General features: G+C 50.4%; 1 protein-coding gene across 1 annotated transcript; it reads left to right on the top strand.

The window, feature by feature from the left end:
• The first annotated feature begins 64 nt into the window (after positions 1-64).
• Positions 65-27,147, top strand: RPAP1 (RNA polymerase II associated protein 1). The gene is given in 26 exon segments (XM_033190485.1): positions 65-160; positions 7,064-7,215; positions 7,218-7,319; positions 7,612-7,760; positions 8,046-8,135; positions 8,631-8,751; positions 9,336-9,557; positions 13,285-13,464; positions 14,508-14,623; positions 14,920-15,018; positions 16,142-16,243; positions 16,451-16,618; positions 16,874-17,056; positions 17,178-17,312; positions 17,407-17,577; positions 19,004-19,161; positions 19,901-20,059; positions 20,183-20,384; positions 20,788-20,897; positions 21,137-21,332; positions 21,825-21,977; positions 22,196-22,338; positions 23,244-24,000; positions 26,155-26,331; positions 26,468-26,527; positions 26,634-27,147. Coding segments are annotated over 25 exon segments (4,179 nt in total). The 5' UTR covers positions 65-160; positions 7,064-7,139; the 3' UTR covers positions 26,784-27,147.
• Positions 27,148-27,656: the final 509 nt, after the last annotated feature.

Genomic DNA, 27,656 nt, shown 5'->3' with positions numbered 1-27,656 from the left:
GCTCACCAGTCCGCCACGCTGAACAAGCAAAGCCCAGAATGCTTCGAGCTAAGCCCGGGAGAGGCGGGGCTGGGCTGAGGGGCGGAAGCTGGAATCTGGCGGCGGCGGAAACGCTACTTCTGCGGGGCAAGATGGCGGCGCCCAGACAGGCCTGGATCACGTAGGTGGCGGGGATGAAGGGACGGATTTCAGGTGATCTGGGCGGAGGACCCAGGGTAGCGTGTCCAATTTCTTTGCTGGAACCTGCCTGAGGGCCTTTGGTCTGTAAGGGAGCAACTGTGGCCTCCTCAGTGCATAGATCTCGGGCACGGCCCTTCAAGGGGCGGCAAAAGCTGAGACTCGGTGATTACTCATTGCAGAGTTGGGTGGTCCAGGAGGCTTAACTAGAACCCTTGACCACAGCGGTAGGGGCTAGTCACGCGTCCCGACTCGGGATTGGATCCTGGCTCTGTAGGATAGGCTGCAATGTAAGAGCCCAGAGACTCCTCAGAGGCCAAGATAAACCCAGAGGTCCGTTGTTAGGACTACTTTTTTTACGAGTTACTCTTTAGGCATTACTCTAGGATTACAGGCTTGAGCCACCGCGCCCGGCCAATGTTATCACTTCTAGCACGGATTGGTTCTGGACAAATCTGTTCTGGAGTTTGTGGAGAAATACACTGGTGGCTTTACTTAGGACTAAAAGAATTGTTACTGAGGTTTATTTATGTAAGTAACAGGCACTGGGCTAGGCGCTTTGCGTGCATAGTCATTTAAATCCTCACATATTTCCTATTATATAGGACCTGTTACTCACATTTTACAGTTGTGGAAACGTGACTTGAGTCAGCATAGAGGCCGGGCACGGTGGCTCACGCCTGTAATTCCAGCACTTTGGGAGGCTGAGGCGGGCGGATCACCTGAGGTCAGGAGTTCGAGACCAGCCTGGCCAACATGATGAAACCACGTCTCTACTAAAAAAAATACAAAAAATTAGCCGGGCGTGGTGGCAGACGCCTGTAATCCCAGCTACTTGGGAGCCTGAGGCAGGAGACTCACTTGAACCCAGGAGGCGGAGGTTGCAGTGTTCCGAGATCGTGCTATTGCACTCCAGCCTGGGCAACAAGAGGGAGAGTCCATCTCAAAAAAAGAAAAAAAATAGGTAACTTGCTTAATTTCGCACATTTAGTGCATTTAGTAAGTAGTGGAACTGGTATTTGACTTCTGGCCTATTGATTCCACAACTGGTGCCCATAACCCCCCTAGCTCTTTGTGATGTAGGTATGGTGCACCCTGTGAAGTGAGCTGGACTTTGCTTTGGGGTCACATGAATCCATGGATAAGTAGGAGGAATTGTTTCTGCTTATGCAGAATCTTACAGGAGTGAATTGTTAACATACCATGGATTCTCACTTCATCTAGTTCAGCCTTCCTTAGCGCCTTTGGGTAGGCACTGGGGTAGGAGACTTTTTCCTTGTTTGTTGGCCGGACTGCCCAACAATTAGATATGGTTAATTAGATATGGTTAATTTGGCTGTATAAATAATAACCATAACTGGCGTTTGTGTCCTTTCATGTATAAGACTCTGTTCTAATCTTCTTACATATATATAATTAATTCAAGAGGTAGGTACAATTATCTTCTTGTTACAGATGAGGAAACAAGCACAGTAACTTCAGTAAAATACCTTGCTTAATCTTACACAGTTAGTAAATTGTAGAACCTGGATTTGAACACAGGCAGTCCATTTTCATACCGTTTACCTACCACCCAGGAAAAGACATATCTGTGTACTTTGCTGTTGTCATGCTACAAACAGTACTTAATACAAGTTCTATGCCAAATTTAAGATGAAATTTTGTAGACAGGTCTTTGCTCACTTCATCCACTTCCTTCAGTTCTCTGCTTATCTAAGTTTTCGCCTTCAATATTGAGCTCTATTTTTAACCTTTAGGGATTTTTCCCACCTCTGAAATCCTGTAGCAGTGATCTTGTGTGTGATTAATTTGATCACTGGGATGTACTGCCTTGTAAATGTATATGCGTGTTTACCATATTCTCTCACCCCAAATTTGGGTACATCATTGACCAGAGGAAGACCTTTACAATCTTGGAGACATCATTTTAACTGTAAACCTTTGGAATATCTAGACTTATGTGGGCAAAGAGAGATAATGAAGTGAGAAATTATTAAAAGACCCAGTATTTCAGCATGGTCTCTGTCTCCCCAGTAAGCCCCTTGAACCCAGGGACTGGATTTTACCCCCATTTCTTTATATTTACAGCCCCTTGTACACCTCTCTGCCCAGAGTAAACTCGCAAAAAATGTTTTTGATAATGTTTGTAAAGTCACACCATCACACTAAATGCACTAAATGTGCAAAATTAGGCAAGTTACCTATGCTTTTTTTTTTTTTTCTGAGACAGACTCTCACTCTTGTTGCCCAGACTGGAGTGCAATAGCACGATCTCAGCACACTGCAACCTCCACCTCCTGGGTTCAAGTGATTCTCCTGCCTCAGGTTCCCGAGTAGCTGGGATTACATGAAATTGTTTCACCATTTCTACCCCTTTTAGCCTACCCCCAACCCCTGTGTTGGGAGGTGTTTCCAGTGCTGGCCTAGTTATTAGATCTGATCTTGCTTAGAAGTAGATGAAGAAAAAGTAAGGAAATGTGTCATTCAGCACTTTTTTTTTTTTTTTTTTTTTGAGAAAGAGTCTCATGCTCTGTCTCCAGGCTGGAGTGCAATGGCACGATCTCGGCTCACTGCAACCTCCGCCTCCCGGGTTTACGCCATTCTCCTCCCTCAGCCTCACGAGTAGCTGGGACTACAGGCGTGCGCCACCACGGCTGGCTAATTTTTTGTATTTTTAGTAGAGATGGGGTTTCACCGTGTTAGCCAGGATGGTCTCGATCTCCTGACCTCGTGCTCCGCCCGCCTTGGCCTCCCAAAGTGCTGGGATTACAGGCGTGAACCACCGCACCCAGCCTTCATTCAGTTCTATTGTTAGTCCCAGCTATCTAGCTTGTCTACCTCTCCATCTCACCCTTCTTCAACTTTTAGGAGGTGGTCAACTTCATCATGTTCTCCCATGTACCATATTTATTCCCTGCTTCTTTTTTCTTTTTTTTTTTTTTTTTCGAGATAGAGTCTAGCTCTGTCACCCAAGCTGGAGTGCAGTGGTGCAATCTTTGCTCACTGCAACCTTCGCCTCCTGGGTTCAAACCATTCTCCTGCCTCAGCCTCCCAAGTAGCTGGGACTGCAGGCACATGCCACCACGCCTGCCTGATTTTTTTGTGTTTTTAGTAGAGATGGCGTTTCACCATGTTGGCAAGGCTGGTCTTGAACTCCTGACCTCAAGTGATCCACCCCGCTCAGCCTCAAAGTGCTGGGATAACAGGCGTGAGCCACTGTGCCCGGCCCTATTCCCTGCTTCTATACCTTTGCCCAGCTATCCCTTCTGGCTGGAGGCCTATCTCATCCTTCAAGTTCTGGTTCAGTGATTTTCAACTAGGGGTGATTTTTTTCTGAGGTGACATTTGGCAATGTCTGGAGACATTTTTGCTTGTCACAACTGGGGGAGGAGGTTTGCTGATGGCATCTAGTGGGTAAAAGTCAGGAATGCCACTAAACATCCTACAGTGCACAAGACAGCTTCCCACAGCAAAGAATGATCCAGCCGTAAAGATCAATAGTCCCTGTTGAGAAAGCTTAGTGTAGTTCCAGCCTTTGCTCTTCAGGAGATTCTTGATAGTTCTTCCCCATCTGCCTCACTATTCCAGACTTCCAGGACACCCAGGCACCCACAGCACTAGGCAGTAGAACAGAGAGAGTAAGAGCATGGACTGACTGGGATTGAATCCTCATCCTAGCACTTACTCTGAGACCTTGGGCAAATACTTAACTTCTCAGCACTCTTCTTTTCTCAGCTGTAAAATGTGAATAATAGTAGTAACCTACCTCATAGGCTGTTATGAGGATTAAATGAATGAATATGGAAAAAGTGCTTAGAGAACAGTATGTGGTGCATACTAAGTGCTCAATAAGTGTTAACTATAACAATATTTTTATTATTACCAGCATCTAGCTCAGGGGTTCCAAAACTAGCCAGCCAGCTTGCAGGCATCTTTGGCCAGTCTAGTGTTTTTTGTTTTATAATTGAGATATAGTTTATATATCACAGAATTCATCATTTCATTTTAATATTATTATTATTATTATTTTGAGACGAGTCTCACTCTGTCGTCCAGGCTGGAGTGCAGTGGTGCGATCTTGGCTTAACGCAGCCTCTACCTCCCAGGTTCAAGTGATTCTCCTGCCTCAGCCTCCTAAGTAGCTGGGATTACAGGTACATGCCACCACGCCCAGATAATTCTTTTTTGTATTTTTAGTAGAGACGGGGTTTTACCGTGTTGGTCAGGCTGGTCTTGAATGCCTGACCTTGTGATCCACCTGCCTCAGCCTCCCAAAGTGCTGGGATTACCAATGTAAGCTACTGAGCCTGGCCAGAATTCATCATTTTAAAAGTTTACAGGCCGGGGCAGTGACTCAGGCCTGTAATCCCAGCACTTTGGGAGCCCGAGGTGGGCAGATGTCTTGAGCCCAGAGATTGAGACCATCCTGGACAACATGGTGAAACCCTGTCTCTATAAAAAACACAAAAATTGCAGGGTGCAGTGGCTCACATCTGTAATCCCAGCACTTTGGGAGGCCGAGGTGGGTGGATCATGAGGTCAGGAGTTCGAGATCAGCCTGACCAACATGGTAAAACCCCGTCTCTACTGCAAAACGGCAAAAATTAGCCAGCTGTGGTAGTGGGCACCTGTAATCCCAGCTACTCAGGAGGCTGAGGCAGGAGAATCGCTTGAACCTGGGAGGCAGAGTTTGCGGTGGGCCAAGATCGTGCCATTGCACTCCAGCCTAGGCAACAAGAGCAAAACTCTGTCTCTCAAAAAAAAAAAAAAAAAAAATAGCTGACTGTGGTGGTACATCTGTAGTCCTAGCTTTTTGGGAGACTGCGGTGGGAGGATGGCTTAAGCCCAGGAGGTGGAGGTTGCAGTGAGCCAAGATCATGCTACTGCACTCCAGCCTGGGTGACAGAGCCAGACCCTGTCACAATAAATAAATAAAGTTTACAATTCATGGCTTTTAGTATATTCACAAGGTTGAACATTTTCATTACTCCAAAAAGACACTCCATACCCATTAGCTGTCAATTCCCATTTCCCTCCAGCTCTCCTAGCCCTTGGCAATTACTAATCTACTTTCTGTCTCTATGGATTTGCCTATTTTGGACATTCCATATGAACAGAATCATACAATATGAGGCCCTTTCTGGCTAGCTTCTTTCTTTCTTTTCACGAAATAAAATGTTTCTGAGTCATATAGCTTCTTTCACTTAGTGTAATGTTTTCAATGTTTGTGCATGAGAACTTCATTCCTTTTATTGACAAATAAGTGTAATGTCTCTATGTTAATTTTTTTTTTTTTCCTTTGTGCCATGATTATGTAAAGTCTTAACATTTGGAGAAGCTGGGTGAAGACTATATATGGAAACTGTTCATACTATCCATATAAATCTGTAAATCTAACATAACAAATCACAAGTTTAAAAAGTATATAAATTTATAGTATATAGAGAAAAATAGAAATGTGCATATTTTATCATGATACAAAACAAATGTTTGATTGCTGATTTGTTGATTTATTTATTTATTTATTTATTTATTTTTGAGATGGAGTCTGGCTCTGTAGCCCAGACTGGAGTGTGGCACGATCTCAGCTCACTGCAAGCTCCGCCTCCTGGGTTCATGCCATTCTCCTGCCTCAGCCTCCCAAGTAGCTGGGACTACAGGTGCCCGCCACCGCACCCAGCTAATTTTTTGTATTTTTAGTAGAGACGGGGTTTCACTGTGTTAGCCAGGATGGTCTCGATCTCCTGACCTCATGATCTGCCCGAGTTGGCCTCCCCAAGTGCTGGGATTACAGGCGTGAACCACTGTTCGCTGCCGATCTTGTCCCTTAAAAAAAAAAAGATTATATTGAATTATAGATTTGGGGAGTATTAAGTCTTCTAATTCATGAACATGGGATGTCTTTCCATTTGTTTAGGTCTTTATTCTTACTGTTATTAGTTTTTGTAGAGACATGATGGTCTGGCTTTGTTGCTCAGGTTCATCTTGAACTCCTGGCTTCAAGCAATCCTCCTGCCTCAGCCTCCCAAAGTGCTGAGATTACGGGCATAAGTCACTATGCCTGGCCCCATTTGTTTAGTTCTTTAATTCAGTAGTTTTCAATGGACAAGTCTTGTACTTTTTTGGTTAAATTTATTCTAAAGCATTTTATTCTTTTTGATGCTATTGTAAATTCAGTTGTTTTCTTAATTCCATTTTCTGCATGTTCTTTGCTAGTGCATAGACATACTTTTTTTTTTTTTTGAGACAGAGTTTCACTCTTGTTGCCCAGGCTGGAGTGCAATGGTGCGATCTCCGCTCACGGCAGCCTCCGTCTCCCAGGTTCAAGCGATTCTCCTGCCTCAGCCTTATGGGCACCCACCACAACACCCGGCTAATTTTTTGTATTTTTCACCATGTTGACCAGGCTGGTCTCAAACTCCTGGCCTTAGGTGACCCACCCGCCTCGGCCTCACAAAGTGCTGGGATTACAGGCGTGAGCAACTGTGCCTGGCCACAAATGTTTTTTACATTGATATTTTACAGCCCAAGGTTTTTAATAATTTGCATACCTTTAGGCCAAGGTATGTTCTCTCCAGTTAGATACAGAATCATCACCCCCCATTATGACACATATCTGCCCGACCCTTGATGACATTTTCCTCAGGTCTCCTGCTGGTTGTTCCTGAGAGTTTTATCACCCATAGATTATAAACAACCTAAGTTGGCTATAAATGTTGTTGCTAGGCTGATGACATCAGGGAGGGCTGAAGACGGAATGGCAATAAGGTATGAATGAGGAGGAATGAATTCATGTGAATCCAAGGATAAAGAAGATCTTCACTGATGCCCAATAAAGAGAATCAGGGTTCAGTTGCAGAGGGCCCATATTCTTTCTTGCTCTTAGGGATGAATAAGAGGGAATCCCCGCACAGAGACACTGCTGGAGAGAGTCGTACTGGGGAGGCAGCTGGAGCAGCAAGATGCTGTCGCGACCAAAGCCAGGGGAGTCCGAGATGGACCTGCTGCGCTTCCAGAGTCAGTTTCTCGCCGCTGGTGCACCCCGGCGGTGCAGTTGGTGAAGAGAGGAAATAGGGGCAGTAGTGATGCCAACTCAGACCGGCCTCTGCTCCAGGACCATCGGGATGTGGTGATGTTGGACAGTGAGTGCCCGGGGGTGTGAGGCTGAGAAGTAGAGAGGGTACAGCTTTGGGCCCCTTCCTCTTCATGATGTGGTTGGATTCAGACACATCATTATTATTTCAGACACTGCATAGCCTCTGTTGCTTCAGCCCCATTTTACATAGGAAGAAACTGAGGCTCAAAGAGGTTAAATATCTTACCCAAGATGACACGGCTTGAGCCAGGGCCCCATGGCAGCTGTCTTTCTTCCCTAGCCTGCAGAATCTTCCTAGTGTGTGCGTATACTCATGTTTGGGATCTTTTCTTTCTCAGACCTCCCAGATTTGCCCCCAGCTTTGGTCCCTTCTCCCCCGAAGAGAGCCAGGTCCAGCCCTGGCCACCCCCTGCCTGAGGATGAGGACCCAGAAGAGAAGCTGAGGAGACATGATCAGCACATCACTGCTGTCTTGACTAAGATTATTGTGCGTCTCACTCCGGCTGAGTAGGATAAGATGTTCCAGGGCAACAGGGATATTGGATGCTCGGGGCGGGTGAGCCTTATGAGTGGAGGGTGCTTCAGAAAGGTAGACTTTTACCCCCTGAGGTCAGGTTGGGGGCTGGGTTAGAATCACTCTGCCCTGAAGGGAGGAGGGTCCACAACCCCCCAGAGTGAGGTTCTCATCGTTCAGAACTGGGCTAATAGGATAGGGTCCAGCTGAGGGAAGTCTCTCCATTGTGCTTTACAACTTTGTGCTTTGTTGCTACAGGAACGAGATACAAGTTCAGTGACTGTGAATCTGCCTATGCCCAGTGGCGTTGCTTTCCCTGCTGTGTTCCATCGCTCGCGGGACACACAGGTAGGGAAGGGTAAGCTTAGGTGGTGCTTAGGAGACAGACAGGTGAGTCTCACAGTGCATCTTCTTCAGGCAGGTAGTTTAGTGATGATAAGCAATTTCATTTACAAAGCAGGACTATACTAAGCACTTCATACCCATTACTTCTTTTAATCTTCATAACAAACTTATAAGGCAGGTATCATGATGATACCTTGGGGATGAGGATTCCTTGTTCCCATTTTTCAGATGAGGAAACGGAGACCCCAAAGAGATAAATAACTTGTCCAACACCACACACCTAATAGGTAGAAGAGCCAGAACTTCAACCCAAGTCTGTGAGATTCTAAGACCTTTATTCCTATAGACCTCTCCTTTTTCTGAGAACTAGGGTTGTGATCCCTGGAAATTGAGCAAAGCCCCTTTTATCTCTTTGTTCCAGAGGCCTTGATATAAAGAGGTTGAGAGGAAAGTGGGATAAAGAGCATCAGTAACCTGGGTTTTCTTTTTGCCCCGCAGGGGAAATCAGCAACATCTGGTAAGAGAAGCATTTTTGCCCAGGAAATTGCAGCAAGGAGGATAGCTGAAGCCAGGGTCCCATCAGTTGGGGAAGTGGTGCCCAACCTGGAACCACCAGAGGGTGAGCTGGGGTTGAAGAGGATTGGGCTTGGCCCTTTTAAAAGACACAGTCATGGGGTCATTTTTGAAGACATATCTTCCTGCCTCAAATGGGAGATGCATTTGAGCCATCTCAAGTAGTCTGAGAATACTAGGTATGGGAGACTTGGGTCCATATCCGGGTCTCAGGTGCTGGGAGTGGGGCAAGCCATTATGCAATCCTAAGAGAAAGGGAATAGGGCAGAAGTGTCTGGCAGAGACTGTAAAATGAATGTGTTGGCCAAGATTCCTTTAATGATGCAAATTATTAGCTGAACAGCTGGGAGCAGGCCCCTGGCTACAGATGGCTGCCTAGATATCGAAGAGAAGAGTCAGAAATTAGGGTGTTTCTGAGGAAAACCTTTTCATGTAAGTACTAGGGAAGCGGTGAGTGGAGAAGCCACCTGGAGTCCCAGTGCCAGACCCAGTGGGGTCTCTCCACTCTGTCTGAGGAAAGCTTGGGTCTATACCTGTCTCCAGGGCTAATAGGCTTATAGAAGAAGGCCAGAAAACCCAGTTAGAGCCATGGAGGACAGAGCAATGAACATGATCATACCTTTCTTCCAGGTGCCGTGACCTGTGAGGCGCCCACTCCTAGGGACCAGGGCTGCCAGCTTCCTGGGAGCAGCCACAGCTTTCAGGGACCCAATCTGGTCACAGGGAAGGGGCTCGGGGATCAAGAAGCTGAGCAGGAAGCCCAGACTATCCATGAAGAGAACATAGCAAGACTGCAGGCCATGGCTCCTGAGGAGATCCTGCAGGAACAGCAGCAGTTGCTGGCCCAGCTTGGTATGGGTGCCTGACTTTCGTGCTGAGACCAGGCTAGGAGGGGAATACCACTTATTGAGCAAGGCCTACTGTGAGTTCTGGGCACTGTGCTGAGTACTTGAATGCTTTTTTTTTTTTTTTTTTTGAGATGGTCTTGCTCTGTCACCCAGGCTCACTGCAACCTCCACCTCCACAGCTCAAGCAATCTTCCTACTTCAGCCTCCCGTGTAGCTGGGACTACAGGCGCACACCACCACACCCAGCTAATTTTTTTTTTTGAGACAAGAGTTTCACTCTTGTTGCCCAGGCTGAAGTGTAGTGGTGTGATCTCACCTCATCACAACCTCCGCCTCCCAGGTTCAAGAGATTCTCCTACCTCAGCCCCTTGAGTGGCTGGGATTACAGGCATTTGCCACCACACCTGGCTGATTTTTTGTATTTTTAGTAGAGGTGGGGCTTCTCTATGTTGGTCAGGCTGGTCTTGAACTCCCGACCTCAGGTGATCCACCCGCCTTGGCCTTCCAAAGTTCTGGGATTACAGGCATGAGCCACCATGCCCGGCCATTTTTTTTTTTTTTTTTTTTAATTAAAAAAAATTTTTTTTGAGATGGAGTTTTTACTCTTGTTGCCCAGGTTGGAGTGCAATGGCACAATCTAGGCTCATTACAACCTCTGCCTCCTGGGTTCAAGTGATTCTCCTGCCTCAGCCTCCTGAGTATCTGGGATTACAGGCGCCCACCACCACGCCCAACTAATTTTTGTATTTTTAGTAGAGACGGGGTTTCACCATGTTGGCCAGGCTGGTGTCAAACTCCTGACCTCAGGTGATCCATTCACCTTGGCCTGCCAAAGTGCTAGGATTACAGACGTGTGTCACTGTGCCCAGTGTTTTTTTTTTTTTTTTTTAAACAGATTTTAGCTCTTCTTGCCCAGGCTGGAGTGCAATGGCGCAATCTCTGTTCATTGCAACCTCTGCCTCCCAGGTTCAAGCGATTCTCCTGTCTCAGCCTCCGAAGTAGCTGGGATTACAGGCGACCACCACCATGCCTGACTAATTTTTTGTATTTTTAGTAGAGACGGAGTTTCCCTGTGTTGGCCAGGCTGGTCTTGAACTCTTGACCTCAGGTGGATCAAAGTGCCTCCCAAAGTGCTGGAAGGCGTGAGCCACCATGCCTGGCCCCCAGCTAATTTTTTTAAGGTTTTTGTAGAGATGAGGTCTTACTATATTGCACAGGCTGGTTTTTGTTGTTGTTTTTTTCAGAGTCTCGCTCTGTCACCCAGGCTGGAGTGCAGTGGCACTATCTCAGCTCACGGCAACCTCTGCCTCCCAGGTTCAAGTGATTCTTGTGCCTCAGCCTTTTCAACAGCTAGGATTAGAGGTGTGTGCCACCATGCTCGGCTAGTTTTTTTATTTTTAGGAGAGATGGGGTCTCGCCATGTTGGCCAGGATAGTTTCAAACTCCTGGTGTCAAGTGATTCACCCACCCAAGCCTCCCAAAGTACTGGGATTACAGGCATCAGCCCCCGTGCCTGGCCTTTAACACGTTATTCTGTTCTGTCCTTAAACTTGTCCTTTGAGGTAGGTGGTATTAACCCCATTTTACTTACGAAAAAAAACTGAGGCCTAGAATTTAAAAGAAATTTTACCCAGGTCACATAGCTGATAAGGAGCACAGGATTTAAACCCCGGTCTATCTGGTCTCATAGGCCCTGTGTTTTTGTTGTTGTTGTTGTTTTGAGATGGAGTCTCCCTCTGTTGCCCAGGCTGGAGTGCAGTGGCACGATCTCAGCTCACTGCAACCTCTGCCTCCTGAGTTCAAGCGATTCTCCTGCCTCAGTCTCCCGAGTAGCTGGGATTACAGATGTGCACCACCACACCCAGCTAATTTTTTTGTATTTTTAGTAGAGACAGACACCATATTGGCCAGACTGGTTTTGAACTCCTGACCTCAAGCGACCCATCTGCCTTGGCCTCCTGAAGTGATGCAATTACAGGCGTAAGCCACCGCGCCCGGCCGAGGCCCTGCTTTTAACCACTGTGCTATGTATAACTGTACTACCCCGGTATAGTGTACACTATGCTTTATTATAGCTATACTCCTGTATATCTATAGTCTCTTCTACTCTGTGATACTATACTACGCTATACCTCCCTGCTAGTGTCTGTTCACCAAAATACCAGGTACTCAGTCAATCTTGTTACCCTCTGTATACTAGTACTTCTATGGAGTATAATACATGTTAGGGCTCAGAATGGTGCCTTGCACCTGTAATCCCAGCACTTTGGGAGGTTGAGGTTAGAGGATCACTTGAGGCCAGGAGTTCAAGACCAGCTTGGGCAACATCGTGATAACCCATCTCTACAAAAAATAAAGATATAATAAATTACAGCCAGGTACGGAGGCTCACGCCTGTAATCCCAGCACTTTGGGAGGCCGAGGTGGGCAGATCAAAAGATCAAGAGATTGAGACTATCCTGGCCAGCAGGGTAAAACCCTGTCTCTACTAAAAATTCAAAAGTTAGCTGGGTGTGGTGGCACGTGCCTGTAGTCCCAGCTACTCGGGAGGCTGAGGCAGGAGAATAGCTTGAACCCAGGAAGCGGAGGTTGCAGCGAGCCAAGATCGTGCCACTGCACTCCAGCCTGGGTGACAGAGCAAGACTCGATCTCAAAAAAAAAAAAAATTAGCCAGGTGTAGTGGCGCATGCCTGTAGTCCCAGTTACTTGGGAGGCTGAGGCAGGAGGATTGCTTGAGCCCAGGAGTTTGAGGCTGTGGTGAGCTACAGTTGTGCTACTGCACTCCAGCATGGGTAACAGAGCAAGACCCTATCTCTTTAAAAATATATATATAAAGCCTGACCAACATGGTGAAACCCTGACTCTACTAAAAATACAAAAATTAGCCAGGTGTGGTGGTGGGTACTTTTAATCCCAGCTACTCAGGAGGCTGAGACAGGAGAATCACTTGAACCCAGGAGGCAAGGTTACAGTGAGCCGAGATCACGCCACTGCATTCCAGCCTGGGCAACAGAGCAAGACTCCATCTCCAAAAAAAAAAAAAAGGCTGGGCATTGTGGCTCAAGCCTGTAATCCCAGCACTTTTGGAGACCGAGGTGGGCGGATCACAAGGTCAGGAGATTGAGATCATCCTGGCTAACATGGTGAAACCCCGTCTCTACTGAAATACAAAAAAATTAGCCAGGCGTGGTGGCGGGCACCTGTAGTCCCAGCTACTTGGGAGGCTGAGGCAGGAGAATGGTGTGAACCTGGGAGGCGGAGCTTGCAGTGAGCCAAGATCGCGCCACTGCACTCCAGCCTGGGCAACAGCGAGACTCCGTCTCAAAAAAAAAAAAAAAAAAATATAATATATATATATATTATATATATGTGTAAGTATGTGTGCATAAATAAATTAGCTAAGAGTTGGCCCTAGTCAACATTAACTTATTCTACAGCCACTTACGTTGGAACTGTGACCTGAAACCAAGCACAGGGTTTAGGAACCTGGGCTAGGGGACTACCAGGGATAGAGGGAAAGGTGGGCAGGTGGGCCTAGTTACCCCACAGGTGTGAGAAGGCTGGGTCTTTGATGGGCCACAGGAGCACACAGAAGGCTCAGGCCCAGGCTGGGAAGCAGCTTGTCCTAGTCCTTGGCACCCACAGACAGGCAATATTCAGCAGGTTGTAGGTCTGTAGGAGGCCAGGGAGGATTTGCCCTCACTCACTCTCCCCTCTACCTTCGCCTCTAGACCCCAGCTTGGTTGCTTTCTTGAGATCTCACAGCCGCACCCAAGAGCAAACAGGAGAGAAGGCCTCTGAGGAGCAGAGGCCAGGAGGACCCTCTGCTAATGTCACCAAGGAGAAACCCCTCATGTCAGCTTTTGCCAGTGAGCCCAGGAAGGGAGACAAGCTGGAGCAAGAAGCCCCAGGTTTGCAGGAGGCGGGGTCATACTTTGGTGGATAAAAGTAGGGGAAATTTTCCCTTCTCCTAGGCCTGGCAAATGAGAGAAGAGAGAAGCTTCTGTGCTTTCGGACATCTAACATTAATCCTCATTATTGGCTTCAAGTCAGTCTTCATTGCTGATGCATGTCTTCTTCCTGCACATGCTTCCTGTTTTCTTGTCCTGTTACTGCTCCTTCCCCGCCTTGCCTTTTAACGGGCAGCAATGCATGATGGCTGAATCCCACCCCACCCCCTCCTGGCAGACTGTCTTCCTGCCCTTGCTGTAGCTGCCCCAGCTCCGGCTCTGTCCATCCCACTGTTCTTTCTCTCTCTGCTCACAGTGTTGGGGGGAAGATGGCAGGGCCAGGGTAATGGGAGAGGCAGAATCTGACAAATGTCTTATGAACATGCCAGACCAGAAGCAGAGAGGCCAGTGGAAGCACTCATTTCCCAGAAACTAGATTATTTCATTAGTGATTAGCAAAAGAAGAAATTGAATTATGACAGCCAGGAACCTCATGCCCCCGAAGGAGCTCCAGGCCAGCTGAGCAGGTTGGGTGGGGGTAGGCGTGAAGGAGGAAAATGCTGTGGGATTTGTTTCTGTATCCTGCCTCCCAGGAGCAGTATAGCTGCCTCCTCCTTGTCCCCCCTACTCTCCTGCTCCTTTAAGGGCTGGTACTGGAGAGTGGAGAGTGGTGCCCTCCCAATGTATGTGGTCCTCCTTCTTCCTCTTTTTCACCTTTCTTTCTCTTTCTTCCTTCTCCTCCTCCTTCTCTCTCCTTTCCCAACAAATCCTGGGGGTCAGCAAGGGGCTGGAGCCCAGGATGGAGTGTGTCTGTCATATTTGAGATTTTCACCCCAGCCCCAGGAGTTCCAGTCCCTGGGCCATGCCATTTAGCCATAACTGAGGGTAGAAGCTGGCAGATCCTGGAACAGAAGTGGATATGGCAGCTGCTGGGTGATAGTGGGGACCCCTGTGGGTAGTGAGCTGAGCCCTTTGGGGAATACTATCATGCTGTGTCTCCCCAGCTCTGGCACTGCCCATGACCCCTCAGAAAGAATGGCTGCACATGGACACTGTCGAGCTGGAGAAGCTGCACTGGACCCAGGACTTGCCCCCTCTCCGGCGGCAGCAGACACAGGAGGTGAGGAGGGGCTGCTGGCCTATAAGGGGAGGGTGAGATGGGGCAGGAGAGGAGCTGCTGCTTTTGCCCTCAGAACTCAGGCCTTTCTATTGCCCAGAGCCTGAGAAGCATCTCTCCTTTGCTCTCACCCACCTTTCCCATCACTCTGCCTGGCCCCCAAGGCCAGATAAGCCCCATTTCTGGTTAGAAGTAGAGTCAGTACCTAAGTCCTGAAAGGCCTGGGATTAAAGGTGGGGAGTGGGTGTGTGAAGGTTGCTGGTGCCCCCAGATCACAGTCCTCTTTGTCTTCCCATTAGAGGATGCAGGCTCGATTCAGTCTTCAGGGAGAACTACTGGCCCCTGACGTGGACCTGCCCACCCACCTGGGTCTGCACCACCATGGAGAGGAGGCAGAGGTAAGACATGGGACTAGAGAGGACAGAGCAGCTCTTTTAACGACCCTGTGGAAAAGGATCTCTGGTCAACTGCCTTTGACCTTCTTTGTGCCCCGTTCTAGTTCATGCCCTTGCCGTGCATTCAGTTTCTTTTGTTTGGAGATGGAATCTTGCTCTGGCCCAGGCTGGAGGGCAGTGGCACGACCTCAGCTCGCTGCAACCTCTGCCTCCTGGGTTCAAGCCATTCTCCTGCTTCAGCCTCCGGACTGGCTGGGATTACAGGCGCCCGCCACCACATCCAGCTAATTTTTGTATTTTTAGTAGAGATGGGGTTTCACTGCATTAGCCAGGATGGTCTTAATCTGAGCTCGTGATCTGCCTGCCTCGGCCTCCCAAAGTGCTAGGATTACAGGCATGGCATTCAGTTTCTTAGGTTCAAAATCTTGATCCTCTCCCCACATTCTGGTCAGTTGCTAGAATTTACCGATCTTCTGTCACTGCCTCATGATGCCTCCTACACTGTGGCCTTGCTTCCTCTGCTTGCTCTCCATGCCCTCCATTCTCCACCCCCTGCCATTCCATGCCTCACGGGGCGGCCATGCTGATTTCTCCTGGCCCAGCTCAGGCCATGCCTTGCCTCCAGAAGTTTTCCAGCTTCCCTCTGCTCGCAGAATAAGGTCCTGGTCTCAGCTGGGCAAGACATTCCTTCCACCTTCTGTCCCTGCTGACCCTGCTGCTCTGCCTCCTTCACTTCCTGCTGCACCACTCTGTTGGCTTTTCCCCACATACCTCCTGTGCTCAGGGCCCTCCAGGACTCCACTCGCTCCAGGGAATGCCTTTGCTTTTTGCTCCATGACAGGCCACTGAAGCTCTACCCATCCAGAGACCAGTTCAATTTTCCAAGTCCCCTTCTCTCTTTCTCCTGTCTGCTGGTTGCAAATTAAACATAGTTACCATGTTCCTTTGCATCTGCTTTATGGCATGGTTACTTGTATGCAAGTCTTATCTTTACTGGCTTGAGGCTCCATGGAAAGCAGGGCAGATTTCACTTATTTATCTTTGTCTTTCCTGTGATACCTTGCTTGGTGTTTTGGGGGCACTGTGCTGTATCCTGGCTGCTTCTGACTTCTTGTCCCTGCCCCAGAGAGCGGGGTACTCCCTACAGGAGCTGTTCCACCTGACCCGCAGCCAGGTGTCCCAGCAGAGAGCACTGGCACTGCATGTGTTGGCCCAGGTCATCAGCAGGGTGAGTAGATTGACAGCCTGGTCCTGCCCACCCTACCCTTCACCCCACAGCCTCAGACTTCCCCATCTCCTGCCCTTTTCACTCTGGCTGACTAGCCAGCTCTGTGCTTTTAACAACCTAGGATCACAGTGGGGCAAACGAAGGATTAGGGCAAAGCCTCTAGATAACGTCAGCATCTTCAGCAAGGTTTTATCCTCCTGCCCCCAGGCCCAGGCTGGTGAGTTTGGGGACCGGCTAGCAGGCAGTGTCTTAAGCCTCCTTTTGGATGCTGGTTTCCTCTTCCTACTGCGCTTCTCCTTGGATGACAGAGTAGATGGGGTCATTGCAACCGCCATCCGTGCTCTTCGGGCTCTGCTGGTGGCTCCTGGAGATGAGGTACTACAGGGATAGGAATGAGGCTTGGGCTTGGAGGTGCCAGGGTCCATATTCCTATTACTGGGCATGGCCCCATTGCTAAGGCTTTGCAGGCATGATGTAGAATGGGATGGCAGGCGCCTCCCTCATCTCCTAAAGGCCCCAAAGCCCAGGAGCCTTGCCTTTCTGTTTTTGTTGGGGGGACATCCTCTCTACTCCTGGATCCATTTCCTGGCCCCTTCGGCATCGCCCCCGCAACTCCCTTTCCTCTGGCAGGAGCTCCTCGACAGCGCCTTCTCTTGGTACCACGGAGCTTTGACGTTCCCTCTGATGCCCAGCCAGGAGGACAAGGAGGATGAGGACGAGGATGAAGAATGCCCAGCAGAAAAAGCAAAAAGGAAAAGCCCTGAAGAAGAAAGCCAGCCTCCACCTGACCTGGCCCGACATGATGTCATCAAGGTAAAGGGATAGCTTCTTTCCCATCCCATGGCCCAGGGGACGAGCACATGCTGGAAAGAGGGGTCATCAGTGCCCGGGGCCCAGCTGCATTTGTCAGTGGGTTTCTCTCTCCAACTCCCAGGGGCTCCTGGCTACCAGCCTGCTGCCTCGGCTGCGCTACTTGCTAGAGGTGACCTACCCAGGACCTGCTGTGGTCCTTGACATCCTGGCTGTGCTCATCCGCCTGGCCCGGCATTCCCTGGAGTCAGCCACAAGGGTGAGAAGGGAGCAGGGAATGGGCACAAAGCCTAGCTGGGCCTTGTCTTGACCCACAGCCTCCCTGCCTCCCTTCCTCCTCCTGTCTCCCATAGGTCCTGGAGTGCCCTCGGCTGATAGAGACCGTAGTTGGAGAGTTCTTGCCCACCAGCTGGTCTCCTGTGGGGGCAGGGCCTACCCCTAGTCTATACAAAGTACCCTGTGCTACTGCCATGAAACTACTTCGTGTCCTGGCCTCAGCTGGGAGGAATATTGCTGCCCGGCTGGTGAGCAGGACATAGGGCGAGGGATGGGGGAATGCATGGGACAGGGTTAGGTTGGGAGCTAAACATGGCTCCTGAACTCTGGGTGGCCAGCTCTTGCCATCTTCTTCCTCTCTGATCCAGTTGCTTTAGAAATGCGACAGAAACCACTAGGCATGAACCTGTTGACTGGAGCCTGGTGCATCATATAGGGGTACTGTGGTCTCATGATGTGATAGGAGGTCTCCCTGTTCCCTAGACCCAGATCAGGGCCTCATGCACATAGGCACTCATCACCTATAGCCAAGTAGCCCTAGAGAAGGTGCCCAGCAAACCTTGCTAAAAAGAGGGAGGGCGAGGTGTAGTGGCTCAGGCTTGAATCCCAGCACTTTGGGAGGCCAAGGCAGGAGGATCACTTGAGGCCAGGAATTCAGGGGCCAGCTTGGGCAACATAGACTCTGTCTCTATAAAAAACAAAAACAAAAAATTAGCTAGATGTGGTAGCACATGCCTGTAGTCTCAGCTGCTCGATATGCTGAGGTAGAAGCATCACTTGAGCTGGGAGGTGGAGGCTGCAGTGGGCTATGATTGCACCAACCACTGCACTACAGCCTGGGCAACAGGGTGAGACCCTGTCTCAAAAATACTACTACTGGCCAGGTGTGGTGGTTCACGTGTGTAATCTCAGCACTTCGGGAGGTCAAGGTGGTGGATCACTTGAGGTTAGGAGTTTGAGACCAGCCTGGCCAACATGGCAAAACCCCGTCTCTACTAAAAGTACAAAAATTAGCCGGGTGTGGTGGTGCGTGCCTGTAGTCCCAGCTACTTGGGAGGCTGAGGCAGGAGAATTGCTTGAACCTGGGAGATGGAGGCTGGAATGAGCCAAGATCATGCCACTGCATTCCAGCCTGGGTGGGAAAATAAGACTCTGTTTAAAAAAAAATAGTAGGGGCCGTGTGCAATGGCTCACACCTGTAATCCCAATACTTTGGGAGGCCAAGGTGGGTAGATCACAGGGTCAGCAGTTCGAGACCAGCCTGGCCAACATAGTGAAAACCCATCTCTACTAAAAATACAAAAATTAGCCGGGCATGGTGGCATGCGCCTCTAGTCCCAGCTACTCAGGAGGCTGAGGCAGGAGAATTGCTTGAACCTGGGAGGCGGAGGTTGTGGTGAGCCAAGATCGCACCACTGCACTCCAGCCTGGGCAACACAGCAAGACTCCATCTCAAAATAATAATAATAATAATAATAAATGATAAAAAATAATAAAATTGAGAATTTAAATAAATAATATTTATTTAAATTTTATTTATTTATGGATGAGATATGACTGTGGCACCAGAGGGGCCTGGGTCAGGATTGAGTTAAGCCACACTCTGTCCAGCTGAGAGTAGCTGGACTTAAGATGCACAGCGGACCCTGATCCCCAGACTGTGCCCATTTCCAGTTGAGCAGCTTTGATCTCCGGAGCCGCCTGTGCCGCTTCATAGCTGAGGCTCCCCAAGAACTGGCCTTGCCCCCAGAGGAAGCTGAGACGCTGAGCACCGAGGCCCTCCGTCTGTGGGCTGTGGCTGCCTCCTATGGCCAGGGCGGTGACCTTTACAGGTGAGGAGAGGCAGTGGGTAGGCTCCCCCTAGATACCTTCAGTTCTGTTCTTCCAGCCAGATCAAACACCTCAGCCTTGCTCAAGGTCCGAAGCTTGGAGAAAGGATAAGAATGAGGGGGAGGATTTCTGCCAGATGTGAAAAGGCTTAGGAGTCAGGCCCAGCCAGGGAAGAGGGGGACAAACCTGGGTTAACCGTATTCTATGCTCAAAAGCATTGGCCGGGCACGGTGGCTCACGCCTGTAATCGCAGCACTTTGGGATGCCAAGGTAGGCGGATCACGAGGTCAGGAGTTCGAGACCAGCCTGGCCAATATGGTGAAATCCCGTCTCTACTAAAAATACAAAAATTAGCCAGGTGTGGTGGTGCATGCCTGTAGTCCCAGCTACTCAGAAGGTTGAGGCAGGAGACTCGGTTTAAGCTGGGAGGCAGAGGCTGCAGTGAGCCGAGATCACTCCATCACTCCACTGCACTCCAGCCTGGGCGACAGAGAGAGAATCTGTCTCAAAAAAAAAAAAAAAGCATTGGTATCTGTGAAATCACATTTACATTCCCTGTTGGGGGCAACCTTGAAGGACTACATCCTTTCCATTCTTTAGGGTTGAGCCTTCCAAGAGTGCCCCACTCTTCTTCCTCATCCTCCTTTACCAAACTGCAGATCCCTGGGTCAGGGCCGTGACCTACGTCTCATGTCTTCACCTGCTTTCATGCAGTGAAAATCAGTCCCTGTTCTTCCCTAGGGAGCTCTACCCAGTGCTGATGCGGGCCTTGCAGGTGGTGCCACAGGAGCTCAGCACCCACCCGCCTCAGCCCCTGTCCATGCAGCGGATAGCCTCACTGCTCACTCTCCTCACCCAGCTGACTCTGGCAGCCGGCAGCACCCCCGCTGAGACCATCAGGTAGTTTATAGCCAGGACCCACAGGACAGGTGGAGGGCTCCTCCACAGGGCTGGGGTGACTGGAGTGCAGAGGGGTGTGAGGCAGCCAGATCCTCACTGTGGCCCCCTTTGGCACTTTTGTAGTGATTCTGCTGAGGCGAGCCTCTCGGCCACCCCTTCCTTAGTCACTTGGACACAGGTGTCTGGGCTCCAGCCTCTTGTCGAGCTGTGTCTAAGGCAGACCCTGAAGTTGCTGTCCAGACCTGAGATATGGAGAGCCGTGGGCCCAGTGTCTGTTGCCTGCCTGTTGTTCCTGGGTGCCTACTACCAGGCCTGGAGCCAGCAAGTGAGTGCCTCCTGCTGGCCATCTCCCAGGCCCCCGCACCCTGCCTTCAGCTACATTCCACCTGTTGCTCCCTCTCTGTGTCCATCTCTCCACTCCTACTTCCCCATTTACTGTCTTCCCTTTTAATTCCTACCCTTCTTCCTCTTTTCACCTCCATATCCCCGTGGAGCTTCCCAGGAGCCATGTTGGTGGGGACCAGAGAGCCCACGCAGCAGCTCAGCCTTCCTGTAGCCTGCGTGCTCTCTCTTTATGCCCCCTACACATCGGGGCCTTCTCTCCTAAGAAGGCTCAGCCTGCAGAAGCCTCTTTTGGGCTCTTGGGAAGGTGGCATTGGCCTGGGTACAAAGGGGCTAGGAGAATGAATGGCTGGGCCATCAGCTCAGTGAACTCCTTGGTCCACCAGCCGAGCTCGTGCCCAGAGGATTGGCTGCAGGACATGGAGCGCCTGTCAGAGGAGCTGTTGCTGCCATTGCTGAGTCAGCCCGCCCTGGGCAGCCTATGGGATTCCCTTAGGTATGTACTGTGTGTGGTAGCTGGGGGAGTCAGGGGAGGAGACAGTTTCATCCTTGTGGGATTCCTGGGTCCAGTTCCCTGGTCCATCCCAGCGTGCAGGCCCTCAGCCCAAGGGAAACCCGAGTCCCTAGCAGGCAGCAGTGGGGTGGGCTCTGAGGAGTGTGGGCATTGACTTCCACAGCCAGGCCCCCCGTTAGTCTTGGGTACAGACCTAGCAGCTCTTTACACTTTACCTACAGGCACTGCTCCCCTCTCTGCAACCCGCTGTCCTGTGCGCCAGCCCCTGAAGCTCCCCCCAGCCTCGTGTCACTGGGCTGCTCGGGAGGCTGCCCCAGTCTCAGTCTGGCTGGCTCAGCCTCACCCTTCCCCTTCCTCACTGCCCTCCTCTCTCTTCTCAATACCCTCGCCCAGATCCACAAGGGGCTGTGTGGCCAGGTAAGTGTGGGGTGCCTAGTTAGGGGCCAGGCAAGGGGCCAAGATGGCAGGAATCAGAAAGTGGGAGGGTGGAATGGGTGCGGTGGTTCACGCCTGTAATCCCAGCACTTTGGGAGGCCGAGGCGGGCGGATCACCTGAGGTGAGGAGTTCGAGATCAGCCTGACCAACATGAAGAAACCCCGTCTCTACTAAAAACACAAAATTAGCCAGGTGTGGTGGCGCATACCTGTAATCCCAGCTACTTGGAGGCTGAGGCAGGAGAATGGCTTGAACCTGGGAGGCGGAGGTTGTGGTGAGCTGCACTCCAGCCTGGGCAACAAGAGCGAAACTCCATCTCAAAAAAAACAGAAAGTCGGAGGGTGTCCCATGGGGAAGGGAGGCCTTCTCCTGGCACTCATTTCCCTGAGTCTGGAGAGAGCGGCAGCCACCTGGGGAGCCCTAGAAGGCATCAGAGTCAATTTCTGTATCTGAACAAAATTGCTTTTCCTCAGCTGGCTGCCATATTGGCTGTTCCGGGACTCCAGAATTACTTCCTCCAGTGTGTGGCTCCTGGGGCTGCCCCACACCTCACACCCTTCTCTGCGTGGGCCCTGCGCCACGAGTACCACCTGCAGTACCTGGCACTCACTCTGGCCCAGAAAGCGGTGGGTCCCCCTGTCTGACAGGTTCTACCCCCCATCCCATTATCCCCCTCCTGTTTCTGTGGACCCCAGCCTGCTTCTGCCAGGCCATGCAGCTCCCACTTTCCTCCAGACATGCCCTGGACCTGTGCCCTTCAGCCTCACTTTTATCCTCTTCCTCGCTTCTCTCTGCCACATCCCCTTCTCCCGCACTAGATAGCTCCCTGTTTTTCTGTCTGCAGGCAGCACTGCAGCCACTGCCAGCCCCCCATGCTGCCCTCCATCATGGTATGGCCTTGGCCCTGCTGAGCCGGCTGCTGCCTGGAAGTGAGTACCTCGCCCATGAGCTGCTGCTGAGCTGTATATTCCGGCTGGAGCTCCTCCCGTAAGTGCTTGGTTGGTGGCATCAACTCGGCCCTTTTGGACACTGCTGTGGTTGTTTTTTTTTTTTTTTTTTTTTTTGAGACGGAGTCTCGCTCTGCCGCCCAGGCTGGAGTGCAGTGGCTGGATCTCAGCTCACTGCAAGCTCCGCCTCCCGGGTTTACGCCATTCTCCTGCCTCAGCCTCCCGAGTAGCTGGGACTACAGGCGGCCGCCACCTCGCCCGGCTAGTTTTTTGTATTTTTTTAGTAGAGACGGGGTTTCACCATGTTAGCCAGGATGGTCTCGATCTCCTGACCTCGTGATCCACCCGCCTCGGCCTCCCAAAGTGCTGGGATTACAGGCTTGAGCCACCATGCCCGGCCTGCTGTGGTTGTTAACAGAGCAGCCCTGAATTTGGAGCCAGGAGACCTAAATTCTCTTTCTTCCATGGATGACACTTAATTCTTCTGAGCTTCCATTACCTCATTAGTGAAGTGAGGATCAGGCTAAACACACCCAAGAAGGATTGTGGGACTTCAGTGTAACTGCATGGCTAGAAAAATGGTATATAAATCAGTTACACACATGTAATAGCCATCAGCTACAGTGTTTACTCTGCGTCTGATAATCCCTTATGTATTTATCAACATTTTAAGTATTTTACTTGGACCATGAGATAGATACTATTATTATCCTTATTTTACTCTGAGGAAACTGAGGCTCAGAGAAGTTACGTAAACTCATACCTAGGCAGCTGGCTCTAGCGTGCATCCCCTTAACTGCTACACAGCACTGCGTGGGAGGTTGTTAAGGGAGCAGAGAGGCACAGGTCTGGACCTAGGAGCCTCCAGGAAGTCCCAAAGAGCTGGTACAGCCTCCAGGTGCTGTGGTTCCAGCCCTCATTTTTGGCTTTTGGGTCCCATTACAGGGAAAGAACATCAGGGGGTCCAGAGGCAGCTGACTTCTCTGACCAGCTGTCTTTAGGAAGCAGCAAGGTCCCTTGGTGTGGGCAAGGGACTCTGCTAGCTCAGGCCTGCCAGGACCTCCCCAGCATCCGCAGCTGCTACCTGACTCATTGCTTGCCAGCCCGAGCCAGTCTGCTGGCCTCCCAGGCTCTGCACCGAGGGGAGCTACAGCGAGTCCCAACCCTGCTGCTGCCTGTGCCTACGGAGCCACTGCTGCCCACCGACTGGCCCTTCCTGCCGCTGATTCACCTCTACCACCGGGCTTCAGACACCCCCTCGGGACTCTCTCCCATGGACACCGTAGGCACAGCCACGCGGGTCCTGCAGTGGGTGCTAGTTTTGGAGAGCTGGCGCCCCCAGGCCCTCTGGGCTGTGCCCCCTGCTGCCCGCCTGGCACGGCTCATGTGTGTGTTCCTGGTGGACAGTGAGCTGTTCCGAGAGTCCCCAGTACAGCGTCTGGTGGCAGCCCTCCTAGCCCAGCTCTGTCAGCCTCAAATCTTGCCAAACCTCAACCTGGACTGCCCACTCCCTGGCCTGACGTCTTTCCCTGACCTCTATGCCAACTTCCTGGACCATTTTGAGGCTGTCTCTTTTGGGGACCACCTCTTTGGGGCCCTTGTCCTCCTGCCCCTGCAGCGTCGGTTCAGTGTCACCTTGCGCCTTGCTCTCTTTGGGGAACACGTGGGAGCCTTGCGAGCTCTGAGCCTGCCTCTGACCCAGGTGCTTTTTCAGTCCAGCAGGACCTGCAAGGGTCCCCTGCACTGGGCCCCGGGGACAGTCCTGAGCCTTGAGGAGCTTTGGAAGACCTCAGCTTCCTCATCTTACCTCTTGGGGGCTTTGAGGGGATTAAGAGAATCAATGAAAAGGGCTTAATGTGGGCTGGGTGTGGTGGCTCACACCTGTAACTGTATTACTTTAGGAAGCCGAGGTGGGTGGATCACCTGAGGTCAGGAGTTTGAGGCCAGCCTGGGCAACATGGTGAAACCCCATTTCTACTAAAAATATAAAACTTAGCTGGGTGTGGTTGGGGGTGCCTGTAGTCCCAGCTACTCGGGAGGCTGAGGCAGGAGAATCACTTGAACCCGGGAGGCGCAGGCTACAGTGAGCCGAGATTGCGCCACTGCACTCCAGCCTGGGTGACAGAGCAAGATCCTGTCTCAAAAAAGAAAAGGTTTAACATGGTATCTGGCATATGGTGGGTATTCATTACTATTAATAAGGCATAGCTCCTTGCTCATCAGTGCTACAATCTAGATAAGAGAGTTACTGAAAACCTGCATAGTTCTGAATTACTCAGATGCTAGGTGTTGTCCGGATTCAGAGAAGGGAAAGATCAAATTGGGCTTTGTGGAAGAAGTGGGGATTGGCCCAGGCACTTTAGGTTGGGTAGAGTTTGAATTGGTGAAGAGGTAGAAAGGCAGGAGATTCCTAGCAGAACAACATAAGCAAAAGGAGCATGACAAAGGGCAGAAGGAGGGAGGAGAGATTTCTGTTGGGAACTTAAGGCTAAAAATAAGTGAAGTCTGAGAGAGCCTCAGATATCAGGCTGAGGACTTAAATGTATATCCCAGCACTCTGGGAGGCCGAGGTGGGCAGATCATCTGAGGGCGAGTTCAAGAACAGCCTTGCCGACATGGCGAAACCCTGTCTCTACTAAAAAAAAAATACAAAAAATTAGCTGGGCATGGTGGTGCGCGCCTGTAATCTCAGCTACTCTGGAGGCTGAGGCAGGAGAATCGCTTGAACCCGGCAGGTGGAGGTTGCCGTGAGCCCAGATCGTGCCACTGCACTCCAGCCTGGGCAACAAGAGTGAAACTGTCTCAAAAAAGAAAAAAAAAAAAAGTTTTTTTTTTCCTGGGTGAGGTGGCTCATGCCTGTAATCCAACATTTTGGGAGGCCAAGGCGGGAGGATTGCTTGAAGCCAAGAGTTTCAGACCAGCTTGGGCAACATAGCTAGACGCCATCTCTACAAAAAGTTATTTGAAAATTAGCCAGGCCTGGTGACTTGCCCGTAGACCCGGTTACCCAGGAGCCTGAGACAGGAGGATCACTGGAGTGCAGGAGGTTGAGGCTGCCAGTGAGCTGTGATCACACCACTGCATTCCAGACTTGGAAATAGTACGAGACTCTATTTAAAAGAAAAAAAAAGTTATTATGTTTTGTTTTTAAGATTTTGTTTTTCTTTTCTTTCTTTCTTTTTTTTTTTTTTTAGATAGTCTCGCTCTGTTGCTCAGGCTGGAGTAAAATGGCCTGATCTCGGCTCACTGCAACCTTCAGCTCCCAAGTTCAAGCGATTCTCCTGCCTCAGCCTCCTGAGTAGCTGGGATTACAAGCACACAACACCATGCCTGGCTAATTTTTTTTTTTTTTTTGAGACAGAGTCTCGCGCTGTCGCCCAGGCTGGTGTGCAGTGGCACGATCTCGGCTCACTGCAACCTACACCCTGGGGTTCAAGTGATTCCCCTGCCTCAGCCTCCGAAGTAGCTGGGACTACAAGCATCCGCCATCATGCCCAGCTAATTTTTGTATTTTCAGTAGAGATGGCATTTCACCATGTTGGCCAGGCTGGTCTTGAACTCCTAACTTCATGTGATCGGCCTGCCTCAGCCTCCCAAAGTGCTGGGATTACAGGCGTGGCCCACCACACATGGCCAATTTCATTCTTTTTAATGGCTGCTTCTCAGTTCCCAGTTTTTCCCAACATCTGCTCTGTAGTCTTGAACCCTGATCCTTGTGCTAGAAGAAGGACAGATGTCTGTCTAGGACCTGATCTCTGCCCTCATGATTTGGTTTCATGTGATTATTATCCATGCACCTTGTGGATGTATATACATTACTACCTTCCCCCTCAACACATCCTTTCCCCTGCCACAGTTGCCTGTGTCCCTGGAGTGTTACACAGTGCCTCCCGAAGACAACCTGGCCCTCCTTCAGCTCTACTTCCGGACCCTGGTCACTGGTGCGCTCCGTCCACATTGGTGCCCCGTGCTCTATGCTGTGGCTGTGGCTCATGTCAATAGCTTCATCTTCTCTCAGGACCCACAGAGCTCAGTAAGTTACATCTCCATCCTCAGAGGAAGGAAGGGAGCTGCCTCTGGGCCAGCTGGGGGAGAGGTGAGGGTCAAGCAAGGCCAGTGGTTGGTACCAGCCCTCGGCTCAGTGCTACCTCTCCCTGTTCTGCTTCTAGGATGAGGTAAAAGCTGCCCGCAGAAGTATGCTGCAGAAAACGTGGCTGCTGGCAGATGAGGTAGGGTCAGGGCCATTAGGAGGGTGGGATATTAGAGGATCTTGGGGGACAGAGACCACAACAGGATCTCATTACCTACTTCATAAGGTTTCTCTCCTCTCTGCAGGGTCTCCGGCAGCACCTCCTCCACTATAAGCTTCCCAATTCCACACTCCCGGAGGGCTTTGAGCTCTATTCTCAATTGCCCCCTCTGCGTCAGCACTACCTCCAGAGACTGACTTCAACGGTGCTCCAAAATGGGGTATCAGAGACCTAGGATAGTTGCTATAGATGGAAAGATGGGTACATTGTCCTGTATCCAGCCTTTCAACAGATGCCTGGCCAGACAAAGGACATTGTGTCCTAACGGTAGGCAGGAGACCAAGGAGCAGAAAGCTTGCCTTCCTGGGAGCAGGTTGTTTGAGCTGTTTTGGAGCAGAATGAGCCCTACCATTACATCCTGATACCTGGGGCTTCTGACGGTCTGTGCTGGGAGTGAAGAGCGGCTTAGGTATTTACCCCCTCTTTGGGGACAGGGCAAACTAAATGCATCCCTTCTTACCTAACTCCCAACCCCTGCCCCAGGCTAAGGTATATGAATGCTATAGTTGTACATTAAAATGTTTTTTATCTCCCGGAAATCTGATTTGGACTGATTTCAGCCATGTTAGTTCAGGGTTAGTATGTGGGGGTGGGTTATCCCAGGTGAGGAGCAGGACTGCTGTGAGAGAGATGGGGAAGAATCATAAATGGGAGGTAAAAACTTTGTCCACATCTGGAGACAGCAAGAATATGGGACCTGCCAGGCACAGTAGTGAACACCTGTAGTCCCAACTACTTGGGAGGCTGAGGCAGGATGATCACTTGATTCCAGAAATTCAATTCCAGCCTGGCCAACATAGTGAGATGCCATGTCTGTCTGTCTGTCTATCTGTCTGTCTGTCTATCTATTTATTTCTGAGACAGGGTCTTGCTCTGTCACCCAGGCTGGAGTGCAGTGGTGTGATCATAGCTCACTGCAGCCTCGACCTCCTGGGCTCAAGCCATTCTCCCACCTCTGCCTCCTGAGTGGCTGGGACCACAGGCAAGTACCACCATGCCTGGCTAATTTTTTGTATTTGTAGAGACAGGGTTTCACCATGTTGCCCAG

This window comes from Trachypithecus francoisi, unplaced genomic scaffold (genome assembly GCF_009764315.1).
Source record: "Trachypithecus francoisi isolate TF-2019V2 unplaced genomic scaffold, Tfra_2.0 Lachesis_group3, whole genome shotgun sequence".
In the NCBI taxonomy this organism is placed as follows: domain Eukaryota; kingdom Metazoa; phylum Chordata; class Mammalia; order Primates; family Cercopithecidae; genus Trachypithecus; species Trachypithecus francoisi.
The sequence above is the reverse complement of the archived record's forward strand: the minus strand, read 5'-3'. Positions and strand labels throughout refer to the sequence as shown.